This window comes from Leptonotus elevatus, chromosome 3 (assembly GCF_054856555.1).
Source record: "Leptonotus elevatus isolate MCC_2025b chromosome 3, RoL_Lele_1.0, whole genome shotgun sequence".
Classification (NCBI taxonomy): domain Eukaryota; kingdom Metazoa; phylum Chordata; class Actinopteri; order Syngnathiformes; family Syngnathidae; genus Leptonotus; species Leptonotus elevatus.
In genome coordinates this window covers 5,203,615-5,231,431 of record NC_141241.1, presented here as the reverse complement: position 1 = coordinate 5,231,431, position 27,817 = coordinate 5,203,615, and the positions used below count along the sequence as shown (strand labels likewise).

Here is a 27,817-nt window from a genome sequence, read left to right as displayed (position 1 = left end):
TGTGTGCATTATTTTGTACAAAAATCCACAACACATTTTTCAGCTGTATTTAAAATATAAATTTATTGAAATAATTACAATAAAAATGAACAATTGTACAATTAACTCATTCACTGCCATTGACGGCTATAAACGTCAAAAATTCATTTAAGCTATTTCTATTAGTTTTCCATCATTGTTAATAAGAGTATGAAAACCTAAAAAAAACAAAAACATTTAGAACAGATATAAAATTTGTGATTAATCGTCAGTTGATTATTGAAGTCATGTGATTAATTACAATTAAAAAAAATGAATCGCCTGACATGATTTAAAAAAAGAAAAGATTATTAAAAATTTGGGGGGAACAGGCGATTACATTTTTTTATTGTAATTAATCGCATGACTTCACTAGTTAACTCACGATTAATCACAAATTTTATATCTGCTCTAAATGTACAATAAAAATATTAGGCTTTCACACTCTTGTCAACAAAAGTGGAAAAAATATGTTAAACTAATAGAAATAGTTCAAATAATTTTTTGACGTCTATAGCCGTCAATGGCAGTGAATGAGTTAATATTAGGGAGGGATCTTATTCAAGATATTTGTCAAAATTTTCGATATATTAATAAATATAAATATTAGAAAAATATTCAAAGCAGAGAAATTGAGCAAACTGTTGGGTGAGCGATTACTGACTAGCAGTAAGAAGAAGCAATGCAAACCAGCTTTAAAAAATGCACTGAAACAAATGTATGCAAAGATGCGGAAAGGCCTCTAAACATGAGTTTTTGTAATTAAACCATCTGATCAGAATAATCCCTGAAAGTTGATCAGTAAATAAATAAACTGCCTTGTAAAGGGCTGAAAAGGGAAATGTTTTGATTTGACCGCCAACTTCAGAATTGGAAGGAAGATTGGCTCTAAATGAAGTTCTTTGGAACATAATACATATTCCGTAGCCTGCAACAACTGACTTCCACATTTGATCAAATGAGCAAATTTAAAAAAAGACTGAATAGTTAGAAAAGTTGTATTCTCATCTACAGCAAGGCACATGCTGCTTCCTCAGTGCGGCCACTCGCACTTCCAGGGAGACGACTCGGGCACTTTCAGACACTTTCCTAACTTCTCACAGCCGGCTGGGGCCCAGTTCTGAAACACAACAGTCGCCACAACAATAACATTTCATCATTTATGCTGTTTATTAAGGGAGCATTTTTGACATTTTGTCCATATTTTGTTTATGTCTTATGCGTTGCCATTATACGTATCTTTTATTTTTTATTACATCTCCTGTACATTTTCACTTAACTTGCATTAAACTAATCTGCCACCAGGGGGCAGAAGAATGCCACACATGAATCGGCGGTTCAAGCTCCTTTGCGCTTCAAGAACAAAAATGAGGTAATAGTTCACAACCATTGCAGTGATTTTAGTAACAATATAAGTTTGTTAGGAAATAACATTTTAAAAGACATATTCATGAGTTAATATTTATGATAATATGGGTCAGCAGGGCCTTTCTTTCTTTGTCTTATGTACTCCTTCAACCTTTTAATTTCTAGTTTTCCTTATTTGTAAATAAAATAAATAATATTCAGTTAGAAGATATGCAAAAACAAAACAAAATCCCAATAGTGTCTTTCTTGGAATACCATACAAAAAAAAAAAGATCTGCCTTCTTTGTTACATTACATGTCGTCGTATTGATCGTAGTATGTAATCATATGAAAGCGCAACTGACCATGACTGCAACGTCACACATGTTGAGCTGTGGGATGCCCGCAACCAGCGTCTTCTTATGGTGATCAACAACTGGCGAAATGCGACTGAGCACATCCTGGTATTCCTCCGTCAAAACGCTGCAAGTACACAAGACGCTGAAATTAACAATCACCTCCATGAGATCGATCAGAATCTTCTTTATTGGCCAAGTATGTAAAAACACACAAGGAAATTGTCTTCACAGTCTCAACTCATCCAAGAAACATAAAAATAACAATGACCAACATTGTAGGGATAGTCCAATATTTAATTTGTATTTGTATTTATTTAAGTTTTGCTGACCCTGGGAACCGTCCGCACCTTTTGCTTTTGTTTGAAATTCAAACTAAGATAAGAAAAAATCACCATTTCAGATGTTTAGAAATTTTGGAAAACTTTATTGTCATAAGCAATTGGGTACGGAAGCATTCGCTTGAAAAAAAAAACTCCAGTTTTTTGGGGGAGCTTTGTTTTTTTGAGTATTTTTATTTTCAGTTGTACTTTTTTTTCAAGTAAATGCAATACGCTTCCGTAATTGGGACCTATTTTAAGCTTTTAATTAACTAAGACGTGCTAATGACCCTGGGACTGGCCCCTGAACTGTTGACTGAGTAAGATTTTAATAATAAAAATGATCAAAATAATATTTTGCAAATCTTAAAAGCTGTATACTTACTAAAAATGAACTAATTACAAAAAAAAAAATCAGTTTGATATTTCTTTTAAATTTAATTTTGATGCCAATATTTTTCCCTTTAAAAATGAAAATCGGCTCAAATATTGATTATCGGCCTTGAACCGCACCCCCCACCTCCCCCCCCCCCCCAATCCGATCTATCGAGGGAGACAGACTTTTAAAAGGAGGGGCACAGCATGAACCTGGAAAAAAAAAGCCAGCACATACTGCCACATAATGAAAGACATTCCAACAGAACTTGCCATGTGCAAGCATAAGCCTGTATATATATATATATATATATATATATATATATATATATATATATATATATATATATATATAAATAAATACAAATCTTTCATTAGCGCCATTTATTCATCAGCTTTAAAGCACAAAACCTAAAGACGCCAAACAGCTTGATAAACACACACAAAAAAAGAATCAAGCTTCTATTAGACCTTTTTACATTTGAAGGCCGGCGCCTGTTTGCAGACAGCTAATTGACTACGCAGAGACTTGTTTGCAACTTGCTTACACGGAATTTAAAAGGCGCACGCACGCACAACATAATCCCTCCGCTTTGTTGTGGCTTTTGTGAAGGAGCGTTGCGAGTGAAACGCCGTGGCCGAGCTTAACTCATTATTATCAGCTGCAGCTTTCCGGCACCAAAAACCGGCCCGGCACCCCCGTGGGAAAGCCCACTCGGCGGGGCGACTGTGGCGCTATCCCCCCAGTCTCTCAATTACTGCTGTCGGACACCAGTGGGCCCCACACCTCTGTGCATTATTATATTCAGTGTGTAAAACACAAAGCCCCCGAAGGCTTTCAAAGGAACGCTGCTCTCAATAGGACCTGTAGGGTTAATGGTGTGTGCGTGTGTGTGTGTGTGTTGGGGGAGTGGGCTTCTGGTGGCGTGACACACAGATAGACAAATATCAGCAGTGCAATTACACCCCTGATACACTCGCCGGCAGCACCTGTGCCAGGCCTCCGTCCTCCCCTCGCGACAAGCCCCGGCCTTCTGATTGGCCCCCGGGGAGCGTGTGCAGGCGTGTGAGGTGAAGTGTCAATTAGAGTAATAACCCCGGGCCCTGTCCAGCTCACACCTAACCCCTCCCCAGCCGGATCTCCCACAGGGCGGGCGAGGCTTCCTCCATCAGCCGGCACCTGCTCCCATTTCCTCCGAGCGCAGCCGCTTTGACTCGCCGCCACAATTAGGCGAGCGCGAGCGCGATGGCTGCAATTAGTCTCTCTCCTCCTCGCTCCGTGTTTGTCATCAGATAACGACTGTGACCCTTGATGCCGGGGAGGGGGGAAAATGATTACACCTCTCGGTTAAAAAGCAGATTCGCCGCAGATATCTGAAATCACAAATTCTGCTGCTCCGGATTCGCATCAGAAAAAGGGGGATTTTCGTTCCCCGTTATCTGCACTCGCGATTCATTTTGTGATAAGCAACGGAGCAACTTCATTTTCAACTTAATCTTAACCTGGGTTCGATCGAAGTCCAGGGATTCGGCGGAGGTCGAATTCATGTGTGTAATGGAACCTATGGTGTTCCACAGGGTTCAATTCTGGGGCCTCTACTTTTTTTATTTATTTTTTATTAATTAATTAGTTTTTATTTTTATTTAAAAAAAATCAGGGGCTTCTGCTGTTTTTAATCAATTAATTAATAAATTAAATAAATAAATGAATAATTTAAAAAACTATTCTGCGGCCTCTGCTGTTTTCATTGCATCTGCTGTCCCTGAATTCCATCTGAACTATTTTACTGCCCAACGTTATCCAAAAAGACAACCCCCTGGAGTGCCAGCTGATTTTGAGCATTTTCACTCATCTTCCAAGGCAAACAGAATATTGTACGCTACGACGGCATAAGCATGATCACCATAGGAAAGATAAGATCACATTCTCTCATTAGAAAAAAAAAGGATGATTCTACCCAATTTTTTGTTTAGTGGCGCTCTGTGAATCAGATTTGATGTGCTTTGGTCATTCAAAACATCCTTAAAAACGTATTTCCTAAGATCCGCCATGTTGTTAAGTCTTTATCCTATTGAAACAAGATGCTGTACAATGCTGCTATCTGCTGGCCATAGTTTGTGGGTGTTTTTTTCCCTTTTCAGCTCATTCATGAAACCAGAGCTGAAGCAGGAAAAGAGTTAAGAAAACTGTAGTGGTTAATTTAAAGCGCATAAGTTGAATTGAGTGATGACAGTTGCAATGGCAATTGTAGTCCAGCACAACTAGCTAACTAGTTAAATTAAAAGAACACTTTTAGATGTCTCTGAATTTGAAAAAAAAAAATCCTAAAGGGTTCTGTGAATGCGCATAGGAGATTGGTGGCGTTCAATACTGCCAGCCCAGTAAAAATTGATCTTTTGACGTCTATAGCCGTCAATGGCAATGAATGACTGAAAGGGATACTTGACTCCTTGAGCCATTTTTCAACAGTAAGAAGATAATCTATAATCATCATCTATAATTAACCTACCTTTAAAAAAAAAAAATTCCAACTTGCTGTTGCCCGAAGACCTGTTTTCTAGCTTTGGTCAACAAACTGAGCCATGATAGGTCGCTACCTACTTCCTCAGCACAGGCGATGTCATCTTCAATCGATAGCAAATGGGAAAAAAAAGTTTTTAAAGGTATTAATTGTTCATGAAAATAATGACGTTATCATATTATTTATAGATAAAATATTAATTAAAAAAAACAAATAAATATAAATATATACTGTATATAATTGTTTATATATATATATATAAATTAATTAAAACAATTCTTAATGAAAAATAATGAAGTTATATTAATTATAGATATGATCTTCTTACTGTTGAAAATGGCTCAATAAGTCAAGCATCCCTTTGAGAATCACTGATCAAATGTGAGCAAGCGTTCCCTTTCGCGCGGCGCCCGCGAAGCAACTGGCGCAAAACACAAAGTTTGCCATTGTGGCGTCCACGCGCGGGTAATCGTATTTGAGCAAAGCTGCGCATGGAAATCTAATTATATCATTTGTTTGTGTCTCTTGTGCACACAAATAATGAAAAGCCACCGTCAGCGCGGCTCATTAGCATGACTATAACCCTTCGCTTGCTGGTGCTCAGGCAAAGTGCGGAATAATAAGCAGGCGCTATGCAAATAGCCTCTTTTGATTTATAATTTATGGCACCCAAGGGGGGGCCGGGCCATTGCTCAGGTGTGTCGCCATGCCGATTACTGATTCATAACACTATTTCTGGAACACACGCACACACAATCAAGAACACAGTGGCAGACGGAGGGGGAATTGAGGAGACAATCAAACGCATGTGTCCTGCCTAACCTCTCCCTCCAACAGCCACGCCCCCTCCCCGCTCCTTCCCCTCCCTCAATGGAAATGGAGCACTTGGGTGAGGACTATTGATTAGGGACGCAGGAGCTTGGTGGTAGGGAGCAGATGAGGCCAGCCTGCAGCGTCAGAGCCGGGACCGCACTCTGGATGTGTTAACCTTGAGGCCTCGGGTCATAAAACGGTTGGCAGGAAAAGTCTCTGACGTACAGTTTGGCCCAGTTGGGATGGCCCTCAACATTGCATTTAAAGCCTCTTGAGTGTGGAGGACCAAAACAAAAAAATAAATACATGACTAAATAAATAAATGAATAAAAGTGAGAATAAAAACGGATTTATAAGACATATAATTCAAAAATTAATTACTAAAAATAAATATAAATGGAAATAAAAAACAAATAAATAAATAAATTAATTAAATAAAGTAAAATGTAATGCAAAATTAAAGACCGAGATTCAAAAAATTTAAATATAAATAGAATAAAATATCAACCCATAAATAAAAACGCACTGCTCACATTTATTTATTTCATGCTGCAGACGCTCTGTCAGGACGAAATGTTATTCAAATGAGGGGGCGGTCCCAAGCATGTCGTGGGTTGGGCTCCGCCATTATTTGTATTTTTTTAATCTTGGTTTATATATATATATATATATATATAATTTTTATCTTTATTTTTTGTATTTAAATTTTTGTTTATATTTTTAGATCCGTTTTTATTTTCACTTTAATTCCTTTATTTATTTAGAAAAACCAAACTCCCTTACTGAATTGTGTGATTGTGGTTTGCATGTTTTGGACTCATCAGACCGCAAGGGAAGCGAGGGTATGCGCGCAGACAGGCGCTGCATCATCTTAAGTGGCTCTTTAGGTGCAGGCAGAGATTAATGGCAGCCCGGCAGTCGGTCCGGCTACGGGAGCGAGGAGCACACGCATGTACATACACACGCAAAGGATAAAGGATTAAAAAAGGATGGAGCAGAATTCTCCCCAGTGGATGCAGAGGAACAGCCACTGAAAAGAGAAGTGGCAGAAACTGTAAGGAAACAGTTAGGAGGATGGAAAGTAGATAGATCAGAGTGGACGTAAAACAGTGGCGACGTGTGACCTTCCCTTCTGGAAGACTTTGCTGCATTTTACATGGCTGCACATTGATTAGTGGAGCTTTTTTGTCTTTCAAGTAGACTGTGCCAATATTAAAATGAATATTTTATCATCCAATCTCATATCAGAGCTGAGAGAAAGACAAACAGGAGACGAGGGGAATTGGTGCTGTACGAATAAAATTGGCATTCAGCTTCAATCGAACCCTTGATTCATTAATTCATTGAGATCTGCGATGCTATACGTATATTGATATAGTATATTTACACTAGGGGTGTCAAAATGAGTGCGTTAATTTAGAGTTCCTTTAACGCCACTCTTTTTTTTTTTAATGCGCGATTAATGAAAGCCTGTACTGGGGGAATTCGGGTCGCAATGCAGCGTCAAAATTTAGCAGTAATAAATGTAATAATGATGCATACATTTGTGGAGACTGGGGTCAAGTTGTATTTTGCAATTTAAAAAATTTGCATAATTTTACTAGTTCAAGTTAAAAATTAGATAGCTCTCAACTCATTCACTGCCATTGACGGCTATAGACGTCAAAAATTAATTTGGACTATTTCTATTAGTTAACCATTTTTTCCCATTTTTGTTAACAAGAGTATGAAAACCTAGAAAAAAATGTATTGTACATTTAGAACAGATATAAAATTTGTGATTAATCGTGGGTTAACTAATGAAGTCATGCGATGAATTATGATTAAAAAATGTAATCGCCAGACGCCCCTAATTTTTAATATTTTCAAAAAAAAATTTTTTTAAAAAAAGATTATAAAAAATAAAATTAAAATAAAATTTTAATTTAAAATTATTTTAAGAAGAAAATATGAAAAATTAGGGCCGTCTGGCGATTAACATTTTTCGTAATTAATCGCATGACTTCACTAGTTAACTAACGATTAATCACAAATTTTATATCTGTTCTAAATGTACAATACATTTTTTCTAGGTTTTCATACTCTTGTTAACAAAAGTGGAAAAAAAATGAAACTAATAGAAATAGTTTAAATTATTATTTTTTTTAACGTCTATAGCCATCAATGGCAGTGAACGAGTTAATCTAAAAGGAAAAATGCACTGACAAATGCAATTATGCCATCTAGTGGCAGAAAAATGAACTCAACACAAATAAATATCACACTAATTTTTTAAAGTACAGTAAAAAAATTAATAATTTTAACTACATTTTATAAATTATTATGAAATTACTATATCAATGACTAAAGGATGTAGCCATATTTCTATTAGTTAAAAAAAATCCCACTTTTATGTTAACAAGAGTATGGAAATGTGTTGCATTTTATCGTACATTTAAAACAGATATCAAATTTGAGATTATACGTGAGTTAACTATTGAAGTCATGCGATTAATTACGATTAAAAAATGTAATTGCCTGACACCCCTAATTTACACCCTGATTCAGCAGTCTGAGTTCATCGTTTGAGCTGAGACCGAAATGCACCAAAGCTTATTAAACAGCACTCTCTCTGAATTAAGAGCTGAAGAATTTATCTGGCAATTTTAACCTGCAGTGGCGTGACAGTCATCTTTAAGAGGGCTGTTTGCAATCACAGAGACCAGGGTGCAATCAGGCGCGCTCTGGATAAGCGGATCAATCGTCCGCTTTCTTATTTTTGCCACCGAATCCATGTTGAGCTCATCAGCATTCTGCGCTAGCAGCAGGCTAACGGTCTCACATCATATCGCCCAGCAGTCCTGCTCTCAGTTTTCTGTGTTTTGTTTATCTCTCTCGTCCCATCTTTTCCAAATATAACCAGACTTTTCAAGCAATCGACCTGATAGGGAACTTCTCCCCGGGATCTCGACCCAGGTGGAAAATGAGAGGCTGCATCGTGTGCTCCTTTTGCTCATGCGTGGTCACACCCGGGACTTCCTGGCCTGGACAGAAGTTCACACCCTGAAAAAGAGAAGTGTCTGACTGTTAAATTCAGTTTATGCATATGAGATAAAGTTCAGAATTGCAGCTTTTATTTTAGTTTTCTTAAGATGGAACCGAGGGGCAGCAGATAAACAAAAACAGCACAGGCCCCAGAATTGAACCCTGTGGAACACCATACGTTCCATTATACGTGTCAATTCATATTGCACAAATTCATCGGATCACTTTCTTTTTTTGCTCGACATTAGGGCTGGGTATCGATTCAAATTTCTTCAATCGATGTGATTTTGATTCACAAGAGTTCAGTTCGATTCGGTTTCGATTTCCCCCCCGATTCGATTAGCAAGAGTTCAATCTGATATTGATTAATTATAGAACATCAGTTTTTCTTAAAAACTCCACAAACATTAAATACCAAAATTTTGCAGAGGCAGTAACTGATTAAAATATTTAGTTACAAATGAAAATAACACATATTATAATCACGTATGTGTTGGCATGCATGGCATGGATGAGATGAAAATGTTTTCATAATTCTAAATAAAAAATTGTAAATATAAATTAAAAAGATTCTGAATTGTCATAAAAGTGCAATAAGTCAGGTCTTTCATAAATATAAGAAAGTAATTTTAAATTCATGTGAATATTAAATTTTAAGAGAACAGTAAGATACAAAAAAAATAATCTTTAAAATAATAAAAGCCTTTAAAATTCTAGTTTCTTGTTAAAAAAGATTAAAATAATCGGTTCATGGTTTTATGAATCGATCTCACACTCGAAAAGGAAAATCGATTCAATATCGATTATTTAATTTTTTAAAACCCAGCCCTAGTATGAAGGAATTACAACAATAAAAAAAATCACACGATAACCCATCACAAAAGCCACAAGTCGACTACTGAGCACATAAAATTCCCTGCAGCACAAATAGGCCAAGCAATATAGAGTGATCACTTGCTTGGACATAGCCATTATGAAAAACTTTTCATAAATGCCCTCAATGTTAACGACTAACTTTAATAGAAAATGCTTGAGGAACAGTTTATTCAACAATAATGAGCGTATTGAAAATGCTCACACGGTTACTGTTAGTTTTCAAAAGGCTCCAAAATGTTTTGTCCAAAATGTCTTTTTTTTTTTGTGATACATTCATCTCTGGCTGCACTTTGGTGGGCACCATGATTGAGTCACGCACACACGCTCCTTCAGAAACCCCCGGAGATCCGCCTCTTTCTTCAAAAACACACATTCACTTTTTGGGTGAGCGTAAGTAAAATTGAAAAAGCTTTCATCTGTAAGGCAGTGTTGCCGCCCCCCCTCTGAGATGGCCCGACGGAACACCTCAAAATACATATTGAAGAGCGCGAGGGGAGAACGATAGATACCCGCTGCCCCGCAGAGGCTCGTCTGATCCTGACTGCTCCCGCCTTTGAAAGCCGAGAACTCAGAAATGCAGAAAAGAAGGAAAGAGCGCTCATCCCAAAGGAGAGACGCAAGAGGCCCGGTGTGTGTATCTCTCCGCATCTTCTACGCCACACACGAGCGACGACTGGCGTCTCCGAGGACTTGAATGATATGAAGACCAAAAGAGGAGGATTTCAAACTCAAGCAGCGCACAGCTGCGGGGGCATCAGAGAAACAGCGGGCATCCAGCACGAAAAAAAAGGAAAGGTAAAAAAAAATAAAAAGTAGTGAATATTTACGACAAGGCATGTGAATATCACATACGTTGTGTTCTAGGGTCAAACTGACACATTTCAATTTGCATTGTTTCGGTTTAGTCGTACTTTAACATCTATAAGCGTCAATGCTATACAATAACATTCAACAAAATTAAAATAAGAAAAAACTATGGGTTCCAGGTGATTAACATTTTTAATTGTAACTAATGACTTCAATAGTTAACTCACGATTAATCGCAAATTTGATATCTGTTCTAAATGTACAATAATATATTTTACATTTTATACTCTTGTTTACATAAAAGTGGAAAAATGTGTAACTAATAGAAATATGGCTGCATCTTTTAGTCATTGATACATTTCATAATAATTCATAAAATTGGTTTAAAATTAAAAAGATGTACTGTACTGTAAAAAACGAGCGTGATATTGATTTGTGTTGAGGTCCTTTTTCTGCCACTAGATGGCTTAATTGCATTTGTAAGACGGTGACAGCTCAGTCAAGTCCAAAATTTTCTTTGCAATAAAATGTTCTCATGCCTCCACTAGTCAAAACATGGTATTGTGGTTATTATTGCATTTATGGAATATTTATTCCAGCAAAATTAGCCTGTGAGCGTCACATGACAAAACCAGGAAACCAGGTGAGCTGTGATTGTTTGTTAGCTGAGCCCTTGTGCTAAAACTAGAGGTGTCAGGTGATAATTTTTTTATTTTTTTATATTAATTGCATGACTTCAATAATGATTAATCGCAAATTTAATTTCTGTTCTAAATGTACAATAAAGTATTTTTTCACCAAGTTTTTATACTTTTGTTAACGTAAAAGTGGGGGGAAAATACTCATAGTCATTTTTAGTCATTGATACAGTATTTTGATAATTCATGAAATTTTGTTAAAATGAAAAAGATGTCCTGTACTGTAAAAAAAACGAGTGTGATATGGATTTGTGTTGGTCATTTTTCTGCCACTAGATGGCATAATTGCATTTGTAAGATGTTGGTGACAGCTCCGTGCATTTTTCTTTTCATATTAAGAGCTATCTAATCTTTAACATGAATAACTTGAGAAATTCTGCACATCTTTAAAATGGTAAAATACAACTTGACCCCAGTCTCCACGAATATATGCATTGCTATTAAATTTATTGCTGCTAAATTTTGACGTGGATGAAGGGGCGGTCATTAATCGCGCATTTAACAAAAAAGAGTGATGTTAAAGTAACTTTAAATTAACTCAAATTTAACGCACTAATTTTGACACCCCTAATAAAAAAAAAAAATCTATATATATTTTTTTAGTAGCAGCCAGGAAAGACATGTTTAAACTTCTTCCATTTGCAGTTCTAGAATAAGCCGTCGCAGGGACCGTTTTCTTTTCTACAACGTCGTGTTATGCCATATGTCTCGTTTCCGAGGGCTCAGGACACCGGACCGCACCATAATTGCCGATTCCTCCATTTTCTCTTCCATGCTGTCTTCACTATAGAACGGCGCTAAAGCCTCTCGCTGTTTACTCTGAAATCCCGATTGCGCCATGTCTCCTATCGAATGCGTGGAGATGTCATCACAGCGTGCTGCACTCGAGATCTTCAATTTGAGCCGGCGCTGTGCGAAACATACACAGTGAGTGAGTGAGAATGAGTTGGTTGACGGCGCGCTGCGCTTTGTGAAAAAGCCTTAGCAGGTCTTTTTTTTTTTTTTTATAGATCCTAACTTTATTAATGTATTCCAAAGTCTGGGAAGATTTTCTGCTTGACGCTGCACATAATGAATGTTTCAAATTTGTTGTGTTTTTTGTAGAGGACAAATGTTCCCAAAAATGTCATCTGTGGTGTGTTTAGAATTAGACAATTGATAAATAGCGTGATTTTTTTACAGAAAAAAAAAATCCAAAAATAATAAGAAACAAATAATGGGGGTTGTAAAAAATAAATAAAAATAAATAAATCACCGATTTATAATGCATACAAAAACGCAACCTATTGTGCAATTAAAAGTACATTTAAAAGCAGTTGCAGAGTTAAATACATTTAAGAGCAAAGGATTATTATTATTTTTTTAAACAGCTGACTAAAATTACTTAAGAGTGTACAGTGCAAGAACAAGATTTCCTAAAGACCTTAACTCATTTGCTCCCAAAAATGTATAAAACCGTTCTATTTTAAATATTGACATGGTCCCAAAAACATATTTACATGTTTTTTATGTGTGTTTTTTTTTTTTATGCTAGCGCATACAGAAGGGTTTGATGCAGCCTCTGAGCTGGATGAAAAGCAATGGTAGTTATTACAAAACACGGCCAGAAGGTGGCAGCAGAGTATAAGAGGTCAACCAGGGCCATGTTGCAAAAAGCTCTTTTTTGCCAGGTGTGTGAATATTGATGAAACTCAACTATATTCTAATGCTAATTTCTGCAGAACGTAAACAGATACAAACGTACTTTTTTTTTTACTGGTGAGAATCTTTCTTTTGGTAGGTTCCATATTTTTATAGCACTAGGACACAATATTCTGTGGGCCTTGCAAAATCAGTAAAAATCCAGTAAAACAGCCGGGAGCGAAGGGGGTTGCTTCAGTGAAAATGGCTGGGAGTGGATGAGTTAATAACCCGGATTTAAAAGTAGTGACACGTTATTGGTATGTTTGGGATTTTTATTCATTGATATGATTCACTTTGATAATAAAGGATACCAGCCAATCATAGCCAATCATACCAGCCAACCAATCAAGCAGTATTATGCACAAGTACAGAAAAAAAAAAGTTTTTAAGGTTGATTTTGAGGGGGTGTATTATGCACGTTATGCAAGGAGTTGCACAATAACTGCTTTTTGCTTCGAGTAAAATGATCTAGTCGATTGAACTACAGCTTTTCCCGATTTTGATAACAATCCACTTTTTCTGAAAACTCATTTGTAATGGCACGATATGTTGTCAAGTTAAAAAAAAACTAAAAAAAAAAAACTAAAAAAAAAAAAGCTGCTCGAAGAAACACCACAGGAGCACAAGTGAGCGATACAAAAGACCTGCAAGCAATGACAAAGTATTTTGAAATATTAACGTCACCACAATGCCTGCAGACAGTTTGACGGGAGCCATTTAAGCCTGTGAAATTTCTCATTTTCCTCATGGCTGAGCTGCACGAACACTGCCTTGAGTGATACCTCTACTAGCTATTAACCTGTAATGTCTTCACACACACACACACACACACACACAAACAAACACAAACACACCATCCTTGTTTATTTTTTCACTACGCGGTCCGAAAGCTAAATTATAACAAAATTTCGCAAGAGCTGACACAAAGGCAGGAAAATCTTGATTATAAGAGAGAAACAAGCTGCTGTAAAAAAGTCGATTGGAGTATTCGATTTACATTTCGCGTTCATGGCTCACATTGTGTGTTGTATAGGAACAGTTTAAGTATTCTATATCTATACTGAAAACAGCTTTTGTGGGCGCCTGGCTTGAATACATTTTCATAGAAAAGACAAAATACATGCAAAAGCTTTCTCTTGTCCTCTCTCGCACTCTCTCATGTACTCACGCGAATCAATAAGCAACTTGCAGGCAATCAGACACCATTATTTGCGAAGTTCTACTTCAGTTCACATGAGATGATAAAGGAGGCTGCTATTGATTCAGCGGCCCTGAAGGAGAGAGCAATTTAAGCGACCGATGGGGCATAAAGCAAACTGAATCGCAGCAAAAGGAGGGAGGAGCAGAGATGGACATTTTTGAAACGAAAAAAAAAAAAAAAAAAAAGTAGCAAACTGTACCGCTTCTCAAACATCACATTTCATATTCCTCAGCGCAAAGTTGCGGAGTTGCCAGCTTTTTTCTTTCTGTGCGATAGCAAAAGCAAAAAAGTCCACAGCGGGAAATGTTGGTATGTAAATTACAATGGGGGGAATTCTCCACTGGAGCTGCAACAAACAATTCTAGCGGCTGATGAATGATGCAAGTTTGCTGATTTAGGGGCGCCTCATTAATATTCATTAACGCTGTGATGTACACAGCAGTCGACTGATGAGCCGTTTTCAGCATAACACCAGCAGAGAAAGCCGCGAAGGGGTTCGATGTGTCAGAGAATTTGTACAACACACGCGCTGATTGCGCGACACCATATGGCCAAAAGTATTTGGACAGATGTCCATTAAACCGGATCAGTACTTCTGGAAGGATTTTGGCTCGTGGCAAATTGTGTCTATCCATCTATTGCGAGGTCAGAGTTCTCTGATGTTGGATTATTGGACCTACCAACTCACAAATTGTTCTACTTCCTCTCAAATGTGCTCGATGGGGTTGAAGTTTCTTTATCACACTCAATCAAGGATGCCTTTACGGATCTTGTTCGCACATTGCAGCTATCGCACCTTTTTTAACTCATCCAGCGAGTTGGTCCAGGTCCAGTAGTGGGCCTTGTATTGCCCAAGCCGGACCGCCATCAGTTCGTTCCCACGGTAATAGAAAATTGGCCTGTTAAAGAACATATGACAAGTGGGTGGGAATGCTAACAAATGAAAGGTACCATTTTGGCATCTTGGTCCCAAATTGAAGGTAAAATGCGCGTGCGTTCAATTACACATTTACCGGTTTTGCAGTGTGTGAGAGCTGTTCAGGAAAACTGGCGTCAGGTCCAACCCATCCAAGGCTCGATCATCGGGTGGGCTGATGCCAGCCAGAGATAAACTCGTGGTGAACAGGTCCATTACACTGGAGAGCTGGAAATTCACCTTTTAAAGGCACACATTTGTTTTCATTAGATCGAGGTTTGCCCACGAATGACCCTTTAACCTTGAAGGCATTCAAAATAAATACAATTAAACCCTAGCTACTCCTTCCTTTCTGTCATTACAGCTGCAAAAAAAAACTCGAACTGCAAGGTTTCTTTTATAGGAGGAGGAATAGAATAAGGAGGACGAGAAGAAAAAGGGAAATGAGGAAAAGTAGAAGAAGAAGACGATAACAGAGGAGTAGGAGGAGGAGGAAGACTAGTTGGAGGAGTAGACGAAGAACGAGGATGAGTTGGAGGAAGAGTAGAAGAAGACGATGATGGAGGAGTAGAAGAGGAGTAGAACGAGGAGAAGAAAGAGTAGAAGTAGAAGGAGGAAGATTAAAAGGAGTAAAAGAAAGAGGAATAGAAGGAGGATTAGAAGAAGAAGCAGGAGTAAAGGGGAAAGGAAAAGGAGTAGAAGAAGGAGGTGTACAAAAAGGAGTAGGAGTATTAGGAGGAGGCATAAAAGAAGTAGAAGAAAAAGGAGGAGTAGAAGAAGAAGGACAAGACGTAGAAGAAATAGAAGGATTAGAAGGAGTAGAAGGAGGACAATGAGGAGTAGAAGGAGGAGTCAAAGTAGAAGGGGAGGAGGAATAGAAGAAACAGAAGGATTAGAAGAAGGAGTAGGAGGAGTAAAGAAGGAGAAGTAGAAGAGGAAGGAGGAGGAAGAGCAGGAGAAGGAAGAAGAAGAGGAGGAGGAGTAAAGAAGGAGAAGTAGAAGAGGAAGAGCAGGAGAAGGAAGAAGAAGAGGAGGAGGAGTAGAAGAAGAAGCAAAAGTAAAGGGTAAAGCAAGATGAGTAGAAGAAGAAGAAAGAATAGAAAGTGTACAAAAAGGAGTAGAAATACTAGGAGTAAAAGAAGTAAAGGAAAAAAGAGGACTAGAAGGAAAAGGAGTAGAAGAAGGAGAAGGACGAGGAGTAGAAGAAATAGAAAAAAGGAGGAGCAGAAGAAGGACAAGGAGGAGTAGAAGGAGGCGTTAAAGTAGAAGGGGAGGAGGAGAAATAGAAGGATTAGAAAAAGAGGGTGCAGGAGAAGAAAAGGAGTAGACGAAGGACTAAAAGAAAGAGTAGAAGGATGAGTAAAGGAGGAGGAGTAGAAGAGGAAGGAGGAGGAAGAGCAGGAGAAGGAAGAAGAGGAGGAAGAGTCGAAGAAGATGACGATGGAGAAGTAGAAGGAGGAGGAGTAGAACAAAGAGAAGAAAGAGTAGAAGTAGGAGGAGGAAGATTAAAAGGAGTAAAAGAAAGGGGAATAGAAGGATTAAAAGAAGGAGCAGGAGTAAAGGAGAAGAAGATGTACAAAAAGGAGTAGGAGAACGAGGAGGAGGAGTAAAAGAAGTACAAGAAAAAGGAGGACTAGAAGGAGGAGTAGAAGAAGGAGGACAAAGAGTAGAAGAAATAGAAGGATTAGGAGTAGTAGAAGAAGTAGAAAACAGGAGTAGAAGAAGGACAAGGAGAAGTAGGAGTCAAAGTAGAAGGGAAGGAGGAGGAATAGAAGAAATAGATGGATTAGAAGTACTAGAAGAAGGAGAAGAAGGAGGAGCAAAGAAGGAGGAGTAGAAGAGTAAGGAGGAGGAAGAGCAGGAGGAGTAGAAGAAGACGATGACAGAGGAGTAGAAGGAGGAGGATTAGAAGAAGAAGCAGGAGTAAAGGGGAAAGGAAGAGGAGTAGAAGAAGGGATAGAAAGGGGTTTACAAGGAGGAGGAGTACGAGGAGGAGTAGAAGAAAAGGAGGAGTTGAAGAAGGGCTAGAAGAAGAAGGAGTAGAAGGAAGAGTAAAGAAGGAGGAGAAGAAGAAGCAACAGCATTGTAAATGTGAAATGTCAGTTGTGATGTTTGGGAATTTGAATGTGAACTCGGCTTCCTCCGTGACCCGAATGAGGATTCGCGAGACAGAGATATTTAACAAGGAAGCTTTACGACTGTGATTCTTCTGTACTGTAACCGTAAAACAAATAAGACAACACGAGAAATAAATACGCACGCGCACACACTATAAATGCAACCGCTGCTCCATGCTTGTCTATCATCTCATGACATAACTGCTCGTTCGAGCCACCAGGACAAATGTGTTGTTTGGCTTTGCAAATCAACAATCTCACACTTTCTTTTTTTTTATGTCGGATTTTTATCATTAAAGCGAACATGTATACTTGTGATAGTGTGCATGTGTGATCACAGATTGCAAAAAAAGAGGCACATTTCCTCTGTGCAGCACCTAATCTCCTTTTGCAGGTTTTTGTATAAAAATGCATCTTTTTAAATTTGGAGAGAAGTCGAGTTAAAAAAAAAAAAAAAAAGCGAGAAGAGGAAGTAGCGAGAGGACGCAACCCGGGCAAGGAGGCATCTGGAGACGGCGTGAGCTGCTTCTTTTTTTTTTTTAATCTCCTTCTCCCAGTCTCGCAGAAAAAAAAAAAAAGAAGCTTTATTTTATTTATAAACTTTGAACTATTTTCAGATAAAATGCCATTTTTCCGCTGTCATCCTTGATCTTGCCTTCCATTCTCTCCTGAGCGAGCCTTGGAGGAAGACGGCACGCTCACAATCAGATAGCACTATCAGGCCTCTGCAGCTGCGCGGCCATGTGCCGCTGTGCTCCCATCCACGCCGCGCGCACACACACGCGCGCACACGAGCGCACTGAAATTAATTCACTTTACTTCCGCAGCAGCCACACAACTAGTCGGCGCAACGCATTCCATGATATCACACGTCCTGCTCAAATACGGATTTAGTGCTTAACTTTTTTTTTTTTTGGGGGTGCTTTTCCACACGATCAAAGACACACACACACACACACACACACACACACACACACACACACACACACACACACACACACACACACACACACACACACACACACACACTTAAAAAGGGGACACAAGTCGAAGCCAAACTGATATTTAGTGTGCAACAACTTGGATGTCCAGACATGAAAGGTTTCTTCAAAAGTTGCCAATTTATATCCTGTATTAGCTTGGACTCTTTTTCATTGTGCATTAAACTTCGCGTTTTATTTTTATTTTTTATTTTATCTCCTCTACATTCAAGGGAATCTATATTCCCTTTGTCCGTGCGGCCATGTTGGAAATGGGAGGAGCCTCTCTGTCCTTGTGTCCGCATCTTGATAACAAAAAATGGATCGCGATGCAAACACCGCAGCCGCCTCTTCGTCCTCTGGGGCCCCACGCTGAAGATCCCACCGGAATTGGGAAGAATGCTGAACACACACCTGCGTCGCACAAGCCATCATTTCACGACACTTCCGAACAACCTCTTTGTGTGCATGTTGACGAACTAAATAACATTCAAAATGTAAATGAAAGGTTACGTCACTGTGGGTTGGATTTGTGGCTACGGGTTTAATTAGTCAACTGGATTATGCAAAAGCAATTTATACAAAACTTTGTGACATGCATGATTGCCACCTAATATTGGATAGAAAAATTTTTTTTTTGCAAGAAGAACAAAAAGAGAGAAACTGGAAAGAAATATGCTGGCATTGACAGAAACTTATTAATAAGCACCTGGTCCAGCCCTTAAAGATCATATTTTCTGTATGCTTCGTATTAACCCGTGTTAGTCCTCAATTCTATTCATGTGTTGGCATTTCAGTTCGCTGGGAAAATATGAGTGAAAATTGCAATTTGCAGTTGAGAATAAGAAATAGTTTCTTAGCATCTTTATGAATCCGCTCCCTTTTAGGCCTGAACCGTTTTTGGAAAATTATAAAATAAAAATAAAAATTCTCAATATTGCGATTGAGATTTAATATGCAAATATTTTTAAGGTCTTTTTCAAATATATTATTTTTCAACAAACGCAAGTATCTATCCAATACTATATTGCCTATCGCTGGCGTCGGGCCAAAACCTTGTACCTCAAAATTTGTCGGATTCGTCCCTTTTCAGGAGACCCCAAAAACAGCATTTAGTTCAACCATTAACATCAATAAACCTCATTCACTCTCAGCCATTTTCACTAAAGCAACCCCCTTCGCTCCAGGCTGTTTACTGGATTTTGACTGATTTTGCAAGGCCTACAGAATATGGTGTTCTATTGCTATAAAAATATGGAACCTACCAAAAGATAAATTAGAGCCTCTTCTTTCATCAGAAAAAAAAGTACATGTATATATCTGTTTTGCAGCAATTAGCATTAGAATATAGCTAAGTTTCATCATTATTCACAAATGTGTTTAAAACAGAGAGGAAAGAGCTTTTTGCAACATGGCCCTGGTTGGGCTCTTATACTCTGCTGTCACCTGCTGGCCGTTATTGTAATAAGTACCATTGCTTCGAGCATTCTCTTCAGAACAAAGGCCGTATCAAAGCTTTTTGTATGTTCTAGCATAAAAATAAAAATAAACATAAAACATTTATAAATACGTCATTGGGAGCATGTTAATATTTAAAATAGAACGTATTTATACGTTTTGGGAGAAAATGAACTAAAGAGAGCAATTCATTTGCAACACCTTAGATTGATCAATAATTTGTAAAACTGACACTCACACGTGTGGACTGAGAAAAAGTATAGATTTTTGAAAAAATATTAAATTTACCAAATTGTGACTAATGAGGTTTCGGCCCGCTGCCAGCGATATAATGTTATATTACAGGATACAAAGATAAAAGGAAATGAAGCATAATTATGAAAGATAGTTTATTTACAAGTCCAGAATAAACTTACTAAATATGTTGACGTGCAGTATACTGCAAATTAGGGGTGTGCCCAAAAAAAAAATCTCATAAGAATCGCGATTCTCATTTAGTACGATCCAGAATCGATTTTAAATGTCCCAAAATTGATTTTATTTAAATTATTTTATACTGTCTTGCCTTTGTTTGTGCGCCTTTATTGGGAGCGCTGTTCATGTTGTACTCAATTTGGCCACTTAGGGGCAGTGTGGTTCTACGCGGTCTGAAACACTGTTAAGTTGTAGCCACATTAGAGAGTAGAAGGGAAAAGTCACGATCAAGTTATTCCAATAAAAAAAATTTTTTTGGAGTGTGGAGCCGTTCTTTTGAGTGATAAAAGTGCCGCGCGTTGCGCTAATTAGCATTAGCGAGTCAGACTGGAGTAGATCATTACGATTCTTTGCACGTCTATAAATTAAAGCAAAAAGTCATTGTCAATCAAATAATTCTGGATCAAAAATCATTCTTAACCGAAAATCGATTCTGAATCAAATCGCAGGCCCAAAAATCGGAATCGAATCGAATCGTGAGACATTCAAAGATTCCCACCCCTACTGTATATGGTATATAAAATGAATGAAGTGGAGGGTTGGAATATTAGCCGGATTCCCTGTTCAAGATGGTGACTACTCTGCACATCACTCCAATTCTATCTATTGTTATGTACAATATCGATGGTCAGTGTTGAGCGTAGCATTAGATACGCTCACTCAATTAGCAAATCTTAGAATCGTTGACCAACTTAATAGAATTGCTTCCAGTGGTAACACGCGCTTGAATTCAATTAATCCAAAGTGAACATATTAAGTTAAATTAATTATGAGTTCATTAGGTTTAATGAATTATGAGTTCATTAAACTTAATATATTCACTTTAGATTAACTGAATTCAAGCGTGTGTTACCAATTCTTTGCATTCAATCTTAAATCGGTTCCACAATTCTCTTTTTAGAGTGACGTTTAACCGTGACATATCTTGACGATTTCAGATTGTTCAGATTGTGATTTATGTCCAGCTCTATTCCCTTGCACCTTGCTCAAAAGCTCTTTCCAACGTGCAAGCAATAAAGATGCTATCGACTCTGGCGTCTATAGATCATCTTAAAAAAAACAAGGAAAACGATTCAGCATGCATAATCATGTTTTACACACTTGCATGCATTTGCGGTGGACAATTGTGACGACAAGACCCCGCAAACGCAACAATGTCCCTGGCAATGGAGCATTCCTCTCTCCTTTCTCTTTTTCCACCTCTTTTACATCTTCTTCCTTGCACCCCCCCCACCCACCTCCCCGTTTCTTTATCCTCAGCGCCTGGCATATTCAGATACTGAGTCCTCATTACAGCTCAATCCAACCTCAGCAAACACACAAACAGATTAGCTGCTTAAGACGCTCCCAATCCCCCTCTCCCTCGCTACTCGGCGGCGCTATCAGGTCCCAGCACAACCCTGCGAGATGAGCCAGGGGCAAGGCTTACCGCAGACTGCAGCCTCCGCTCGCACCGCCACCAAATCCCTCCGCATCACAGCCCCATGTCACAGCTGCCCCTAATACAATTAAAAGTCATTTGCAGAACGCGCGGGCTTAAAGGATCGCGCTGTAGGTGGGGCGGGGGGGGGGGGGGGGTAAATTAGGTTGTGGGACACAGATGGAGAGAGAGAGAGAGAGAGAGAGAGAGAGGTGGGTCAATAACATGACAGGAAACGCGTTCCCAAATTTAGGTTTCAAGCATATACACTCCATCTTTCTTGGCGACCGGTTCAATCACTCGGTAGACAGTCAAGATTAGGCGCTTGCAGCACAAGTGGCTGTGATGCCGAGTGGTAAATAACACACAAAGGAAAACAAAACACAACACGCAACTCAATACGGAGGATTAGTAAATCAATTATTCCGTCGCTCTCAAACTGATTTACTAGGACTGAACGCTGCCTGCAGCTTCGCATTTACATTTCTGGTACCTGTTGATAGGCGGAACATTAGGAAGGAACAAGGCTGTCAATTGTCTATGCGGTTGTTGTCCTACTTCACATTCGGGTAATCCAGCAGAAATCTTGAAAGTAGGGGTGTCAACATTAGTGCATTAATTAGTTCATTTAAAGTTCCTTTAACGCTACCATTTAAAAAAAAAAAGTGCGATTAATGACCGCCCATTACTTGGCAAGCTTGTAGTGGGGGAATTCCAGTCGCAGCGCAGCAGACACGCCCATCTCAAAATTTAGCAGTAATAAATTTAATAATAAAGCATATATTTGTAGAGACTGGGGTCAAGTTGTACTTTGCAATTTTAAAAAGTTCCTTCATGTTAAAGATTTGATTGCTCTTGATATGAAAAGAACGATGCACTAAGCTGTCACCAACGTCTTAAAATTTCATTATGCCATCTAGTGGCAGAAAAATGACCTCAACACAAATCAATATCACACTTTTTTTTTTTTACAGTGCAGTACATCTTTTTCATTTTAACTCCATTTTATGAATCATTATGAAATTACGGTATCAATGACTAAAAGATGCAGCCGTATTTCGATTATTCCATTTAATTTATTCATTTCCCACTTTTATGTTAACAAGAGTATGAAAATTTAGTGCACATTTAATTGTACATTTAGAACAGATTTGAAATTTGTGATTAATCGTGAGTTAACTATTGAAGTAATGCGATTAATTACGATCAAAATTTTTTTATCGCATGACACCCCTAATTGAAAGTATAGGCAAGGGTTGATATTAGATTCTGATGGCATGATAACTGTGAGAAAAAAAATCACAGTATGCCCTAAAATAACCTTTTCTGAAATGTTTGGCTACATAAAAACAGCATTTTTTTCCTATGAAACACAATCTATTTCAAAACAAAATATAAAATATTTAGTACAGGGGAAAAAACGTGCATCATGTATGTTTAAATAAATGTGAACATCACAGTGAGCTATTTTTGGAACAGAACTGTTGGCTACTCATGTTGTCCTTGGGCTAAATAGTACCTAACCACTGCTACTTTTTTTTTTTTAAGAAAATGCAAATATCTTTCTGCTCCCTCCCTCCTACTAATTGGAGCCAATTAACATCAAAGAGGCCTCAACTCTGCAAGCAGCCAATCATATTGTGCCCTGCTTGGACAACCCCTCAAAAAAGAAAAGAAAAGCTGGCGTTGACAGTTTGCAATAGCGATTACAGAAACCTTGACTTTTTAAAACCACGGTAAACCAACCAACCAGAAAAACAAAGCATCAACCAATAAACCAATCGGTAAAATTTTCGGCTTGATTTTGAGGAACTCCACATGGTGGATATTGATGAAGGAATCCGAACCTTCAACTTTCATTCTCAAAGGTGTTCTCACCTTGCCTGCTGCGATGTGTCCGGGCCACCAGGCAATGGCCGGCTCTCTCATGCCCCCTTCGAAGGTGGTCTCCTTCCCACAGAGGAATGGCCCATTACTGCCACCTGAACAATTGCAGGCACAAAACATGGCAGTTCAGTTCCCGCATGACATAACATAAACACCATGAATAAAATCCATAACATGACTTGTTTCCAAAGGTGACGCTTACCCTCACTGGGGCCAGACGTAAGAGCGGCTCCATTGTCTGAAGTGAAAAAAACAAAGGTGCTATTTTCAATACCCAGAGTCCTCAGCCTGGACAGGATCCGACCAACGCTGTAGTCCAGCTCCATCACGGCATCGCCATACCTACGCACATAACACAACATCCCGTTAACAACGACAATCATCCGGTCCTGTGGTGAGAGAATGACAGGGGGAACGCGCCGGCCTCGTTGGCTCTTCCCGAGGAAGCGTCTGGAAGCGTAGACAGGGGCATGAGTGGCGTCAGCCGCCCAGTACAGGAAAAAGGGCTGTTGGGCCAGACGCTGCCGATTTATGAAGTCCAGACCTTCCTGTTGGAAGAAGGAAACGTGAGAGGCAGAGAATTTCTGTGGCTGGTCATGTGAATCAAGAACATACCTTTTCGACTTACCTGCAGGTAAATCTGCGTGAGATTGGACTCTCCTGTTTTTCTATCGATCTTAAACTCCTCATAGTATCTGCGAAGCAAAGTTGACGAGGACAGTTCACTGCAAGCACGGGGAGAACATGCAAACTCAGCGCTAAGGCGGAAAGTGAGATTTGAACCGAACCTCAAAAACAGCGAGCCACATGCTAACCGCTGCGCCACAGTGCTGCCCACTTTACTCTATTCGTTGAAATCCAATCTTAAACTGAACAAATATCGTTCCCTATGTTATAATTAGTGAAAGACCGATAAGATAGATCTACAGAATATTCTATTCTATTGCTATAAAAACATGGAACCTGCCAAAAGAAAGTATTAGTCTCTTCTTTCATCAGGAAAAAACCCAACATATATTTGTATCTGTTTTTGCAGCAATTAGCATTAGAATATAGCAAGGTTTCATTATTATTCACAAACTGGTTGAAAACACTGGCAAGAAAGAGCAATATGGCCCTGGCTGATCTCTTATACTCTGCTGCCACCTGCTGGCCGTTTTTGTAATAACTACCATTGCGTTAAGCGACCTCTTCATGTTAGAAGCTGTATCAAAAACTTCTGTATGCGCGAGCATAAAAAACTTAAATACGCTTTTGGGTGTGAAGGACAAAGTATTAAAAAACATAAATTTTCGGGTTTCAATGAATAAAGAATGTTTGTTAAAACAAATTTTCACATTTTCAACACTTTGAAGGTTTTTCTTTGCATTTTAAATATATAAAGAATAGACAGCTTTGTTTAAAAAATTGCATTTCTACTATAGATAGTTTTCCCAAAATGTTTTACATTTCTTTAGTTTTAATTAAAAAAAAAAAAGTGTAGAGAATTCCAAGTGTCAGCATAATATTTTATCAAATAAAGTGGAAATTTTAATAAATCCATGAATGAAAAGTTCCCTGTATGTCACTGAGCAACAAACGCATGCGAATGTAGCTAATTCGGGGTTTTCGTCAGGGTTCGTAAAAGGCTTCAAAAGATCTACGCAAATGGTGAAAAAATTGTCTGAACATGTTCAAAATGTCTTTGCAAAAAGTAAAAACTGTCCCAAAACCCCAAATTTGCTACATTAGCAAACATCAGAGAGATGCCAGCTTTATCGGCCTTCAAATTCCCACAAAGGCCGATTATCAATCTATCCCTGGTTATAATTGTGTGATGATGAAAGTTTCCCAGGTGCAAACTATAACGAGATTCTCCAAATTCCGCAGGTCCCCGCGGAGCCCAAGCGGGAGGGACCACTAAGATGTTGCTGAGGCGTGGCGTGGCGTGGCGAGCACAGGAGCAATGACAGCCATCTCTCTTCCATGCGCTTCACTTCCTCCAGGTGTCCTCGCACTCAGCAAACACAACCTGCTGTCTCTGGAGGGCGCTGTGTGTGTGTGTGTGTGTTCATGTCCACAGCCCGGGTAAATTGCGCTGATTAAACTCCCGACTAAGCGAAAAACACCGCCGGCTGCCAGTTGCCAGTTGCACTGACCCTGAACACGAATATGGCTGTTTTCCAGAGACACAAATGGGCGTAAAATGGAATACACGAGTGCAGGATGTGCGGGACTCTACCTGCCGACCATCTCCGAGTTGTTGTAGACGGGGACGTTGGGTCGCCCGCTGTTGTTGTAGGGCCCAAAATGGCAGTTGGGCGCGCCAAACCATTGGTCGAAGCCGTTCTCCAGGGGGAGGTACTGCGCTCTGTGGCCCAGATGCCTGCCGTCAAGTAAAGTGCTCTCACACAGTGCGCTGTCAACGTGGCTGACTGAGCATGTGCGCTTTCACTTAGTCACATGTGCGCGGCACATTTTCCACATCACACTGATTCGAAGTCGCGGATCGGACCCGAGTCACTCGAGTCATAAAAAGGTGCACGTTGAGATGCCGGAACATTATTCTTTGCATTGTATGTAAAGTTGTTGCTTATCTTATAGTTTGAGGGGTTTTACATTTAATTCGTATATTTAAAAAATGTGGATATACAAAGGGAAAACAACCTTACTGAAAAAAATCCAATTGTTAAAAAAAATGTGGCCTATAACCTGCACTTAAACCAAACTAACCAATCTCTAATAGGGAAACATGTACACCGGTTGGCAATACAGTACTCAAAAACATTCCGCCATTTTGGTTATGAGTCATCATGGAACATCTTTATATTTTTTCCTCTCAAAATCTGTCAGATTCAGAAAGCATTTCTTATGCACAGCCCTCAGTTCACCCCACGGATTTTCAATCGGATTTAGGTCTGGGTTCTGGCTAGACTTTTCCAAATGAAATTTTGAATTACCCTGTTTTGTTTTAGGTCATTGTCAAGCACAAAAGTAAAATTCCTCTTCATCTCCAGCTTTCGAGAAGACGCTTGAAGGTTTAGTATGAGCACTGGCTTTTTGGAACTGCCCAGAATTCTCAAACCTCAGCTTCAGTTGAAGAAAAACAAACCCAAAGCATAATACCTTCACTTTGGACATGTACTTCTTATGATGATGGACAAACTTAAATTTTGAAATTACCACCAAAACTTCATCACATGATTACTGGAGACTTTGTTATTAAATTGCAAAATTCGCTTTGGGTGGTTTCTCTCTGGTGGTAAACAATCTTAGCCTTGAAACACTCTCTTTCGAAACCATTTTGAAATCAAAAGTCACTCACCATTTACCAACTATCTTGCTGATGTATCCTTTCTTTTTCAGAATCTGAGGTAACAGGATCTCATCCCGAGAGATTCCTCCCACAATCTCCTGCGGTGTGTATGCTGAAAAAGAAGTCCACAATATATTCAGTCTCTGTGACATTAGCTGACAGGAGATGGCCATGATGGCTTGAAGTGATTTATAGATGATTTTTGTCAGAAGTGGAGATGTTTTTGTGGGTTTTCACCATTTCTGGCACGACCGTTAGTGGTGTAGAAGCCATTTCGGACAGGTAGCCTCCCAGTGAGTAGTGCAGCTCTGGCTGTTTGACATTGAGGGGTGGGGTGGGTTGGGGTTGCAACGTTTAAAAGGTGAGGAGGAAAGAAATATTTTTTTTGTAAAATAATAGCAAGTCTGCTTACTTACATGGCGAACATAAAGGGTTGGCAGTGTAGAAGTTTGGGAAAAGCATGCCCTGTGCAGCCATGGCATCCAGGTTAGGGGTCTCTTTGGAGGGCTGGCCCAAAACCCCCAAATCCCCCCAACCCATCTAATTCGTAGAAACAGGCATAGATGTACGATGGCATCATTTATCATTTTACAAGGCAAACACATACAGGAACAGTTGATTATGATTGGAACTAAAGACGACAGAAGACAACTTCATGCATACACTATATGTCACGTGCTTTGATTAACTCATTCACAGACCAAACAAACCGAACATTATTCCCGGGATAAACGCAACAACAATAACAAAAAACTCACGTCATCCATAAGCATAATGATTATGTTTGGTGGCGAGGCAGCCGCCAGTTTTTCTGCACATGAAAAACATATTAAAGCACACAAAAATTTTAAAACTGGACCAGACATCACAAACAACGCAATGTCGAATAGCACCAACTATCAGGAAGTGCTCTTTGGTTTACTTCAGGCAGCTCATATGCGCAGTACTTGCGCATATGCATTCGAACATAATAGTTTACGTGGTTCTTTTTCAAGTAATTTAATTAATAAAAAATAATAGTTAAATTAATAAAACGTAGTCGTTTTCGTTAAACAACAAATAATTAATTTGACACTTATTGTGAGGGTCAAAAATATGTACAGACCTCGCAGGGTTTTTTGTGTTTATCGTATTTTTTGTCAGAAATAAAATAAATACTTTGTACATACGTAATAATGATAATGATTAAATAACTTTGTTTTAACCGGGAATGTGCGCTTAACGCTCCTT

General features: G+C 38.9%; 1 protein-coding gene across 2 annotated transcripts; it reads right to left on the bottom strand.

The window, feature by feature from the left end:
- Positions 1–107: 107 nt before the first annotated feature.
- On the bottom strand, positions 108–27,474 carry galns (galactosamine (N-acetyl)-6-sulfatase). Of its 2 annotated transcripts, XM_086071489.1 has the most exons (14): positions 27,346–27,474; positions 27,004–27,127; positions 26,825–26,899; positions 26,597–26,699; positions 25,514–25,657; positions 23,921–23,987; positions 23,713–23,840; positions 23,495–23,634; positions 23,284–23,387; positions 15,054–15,196; positions 14,837–14,939; positions 8,672–8,793; positions 1,731–1,848; positions 112–1,138 (listed from the first exon to the last, which is right to left on the bottom strand). In XM_086071489.1, exons 1-14 carry the CDS (start codon positions 27,451–27,453, stop codon positions 1,052–1,054), a joined length of 1,566 nt encoding a protein of 521 aa, XP_085927615.1. In that variant the 5' UTR covers positions 27,454–27,474; the 3' UTR covers positions 112–1,051. The 2 variants fall into 2 exon arrangements, with proteins under 2 accessions (XP_085927616.1, XP_085927615.1); XM_086071490.1 differs by lacking the exons at positions 14,837–14,939; positions 15,054–15,196 and having other exon boundaries at positions 108–1,138.
- Positions 27,475–27,817: the final 343 nt, after the last annotated feature.

Excerpts from the sequence above, each read along its gene's own strand:
- galns (XM_086071489.1), bottom strand. The coding sequence starts at position 27,453 with ATGTCTGGTCCAGTTTTAAAATTTTTGTGTGCTTTAATATGTTTTTCA. Across the intron at positions 25,658-26,596 it reads AGCAAGATAGTTGGTAAATG|GCATCTGGGCCACAGAGCGC; the intron begins GTGAGTGACTTT and ends ACTTGACGGCAG. Across the intron at positions 23,988-25,513 it reads AACTCGGAGATGGTCGGCAG|ATACTATGAGGAGTTTAAGA; the intron begins GTAGAGTCCCGC and ends TTTGCTTCGCAG.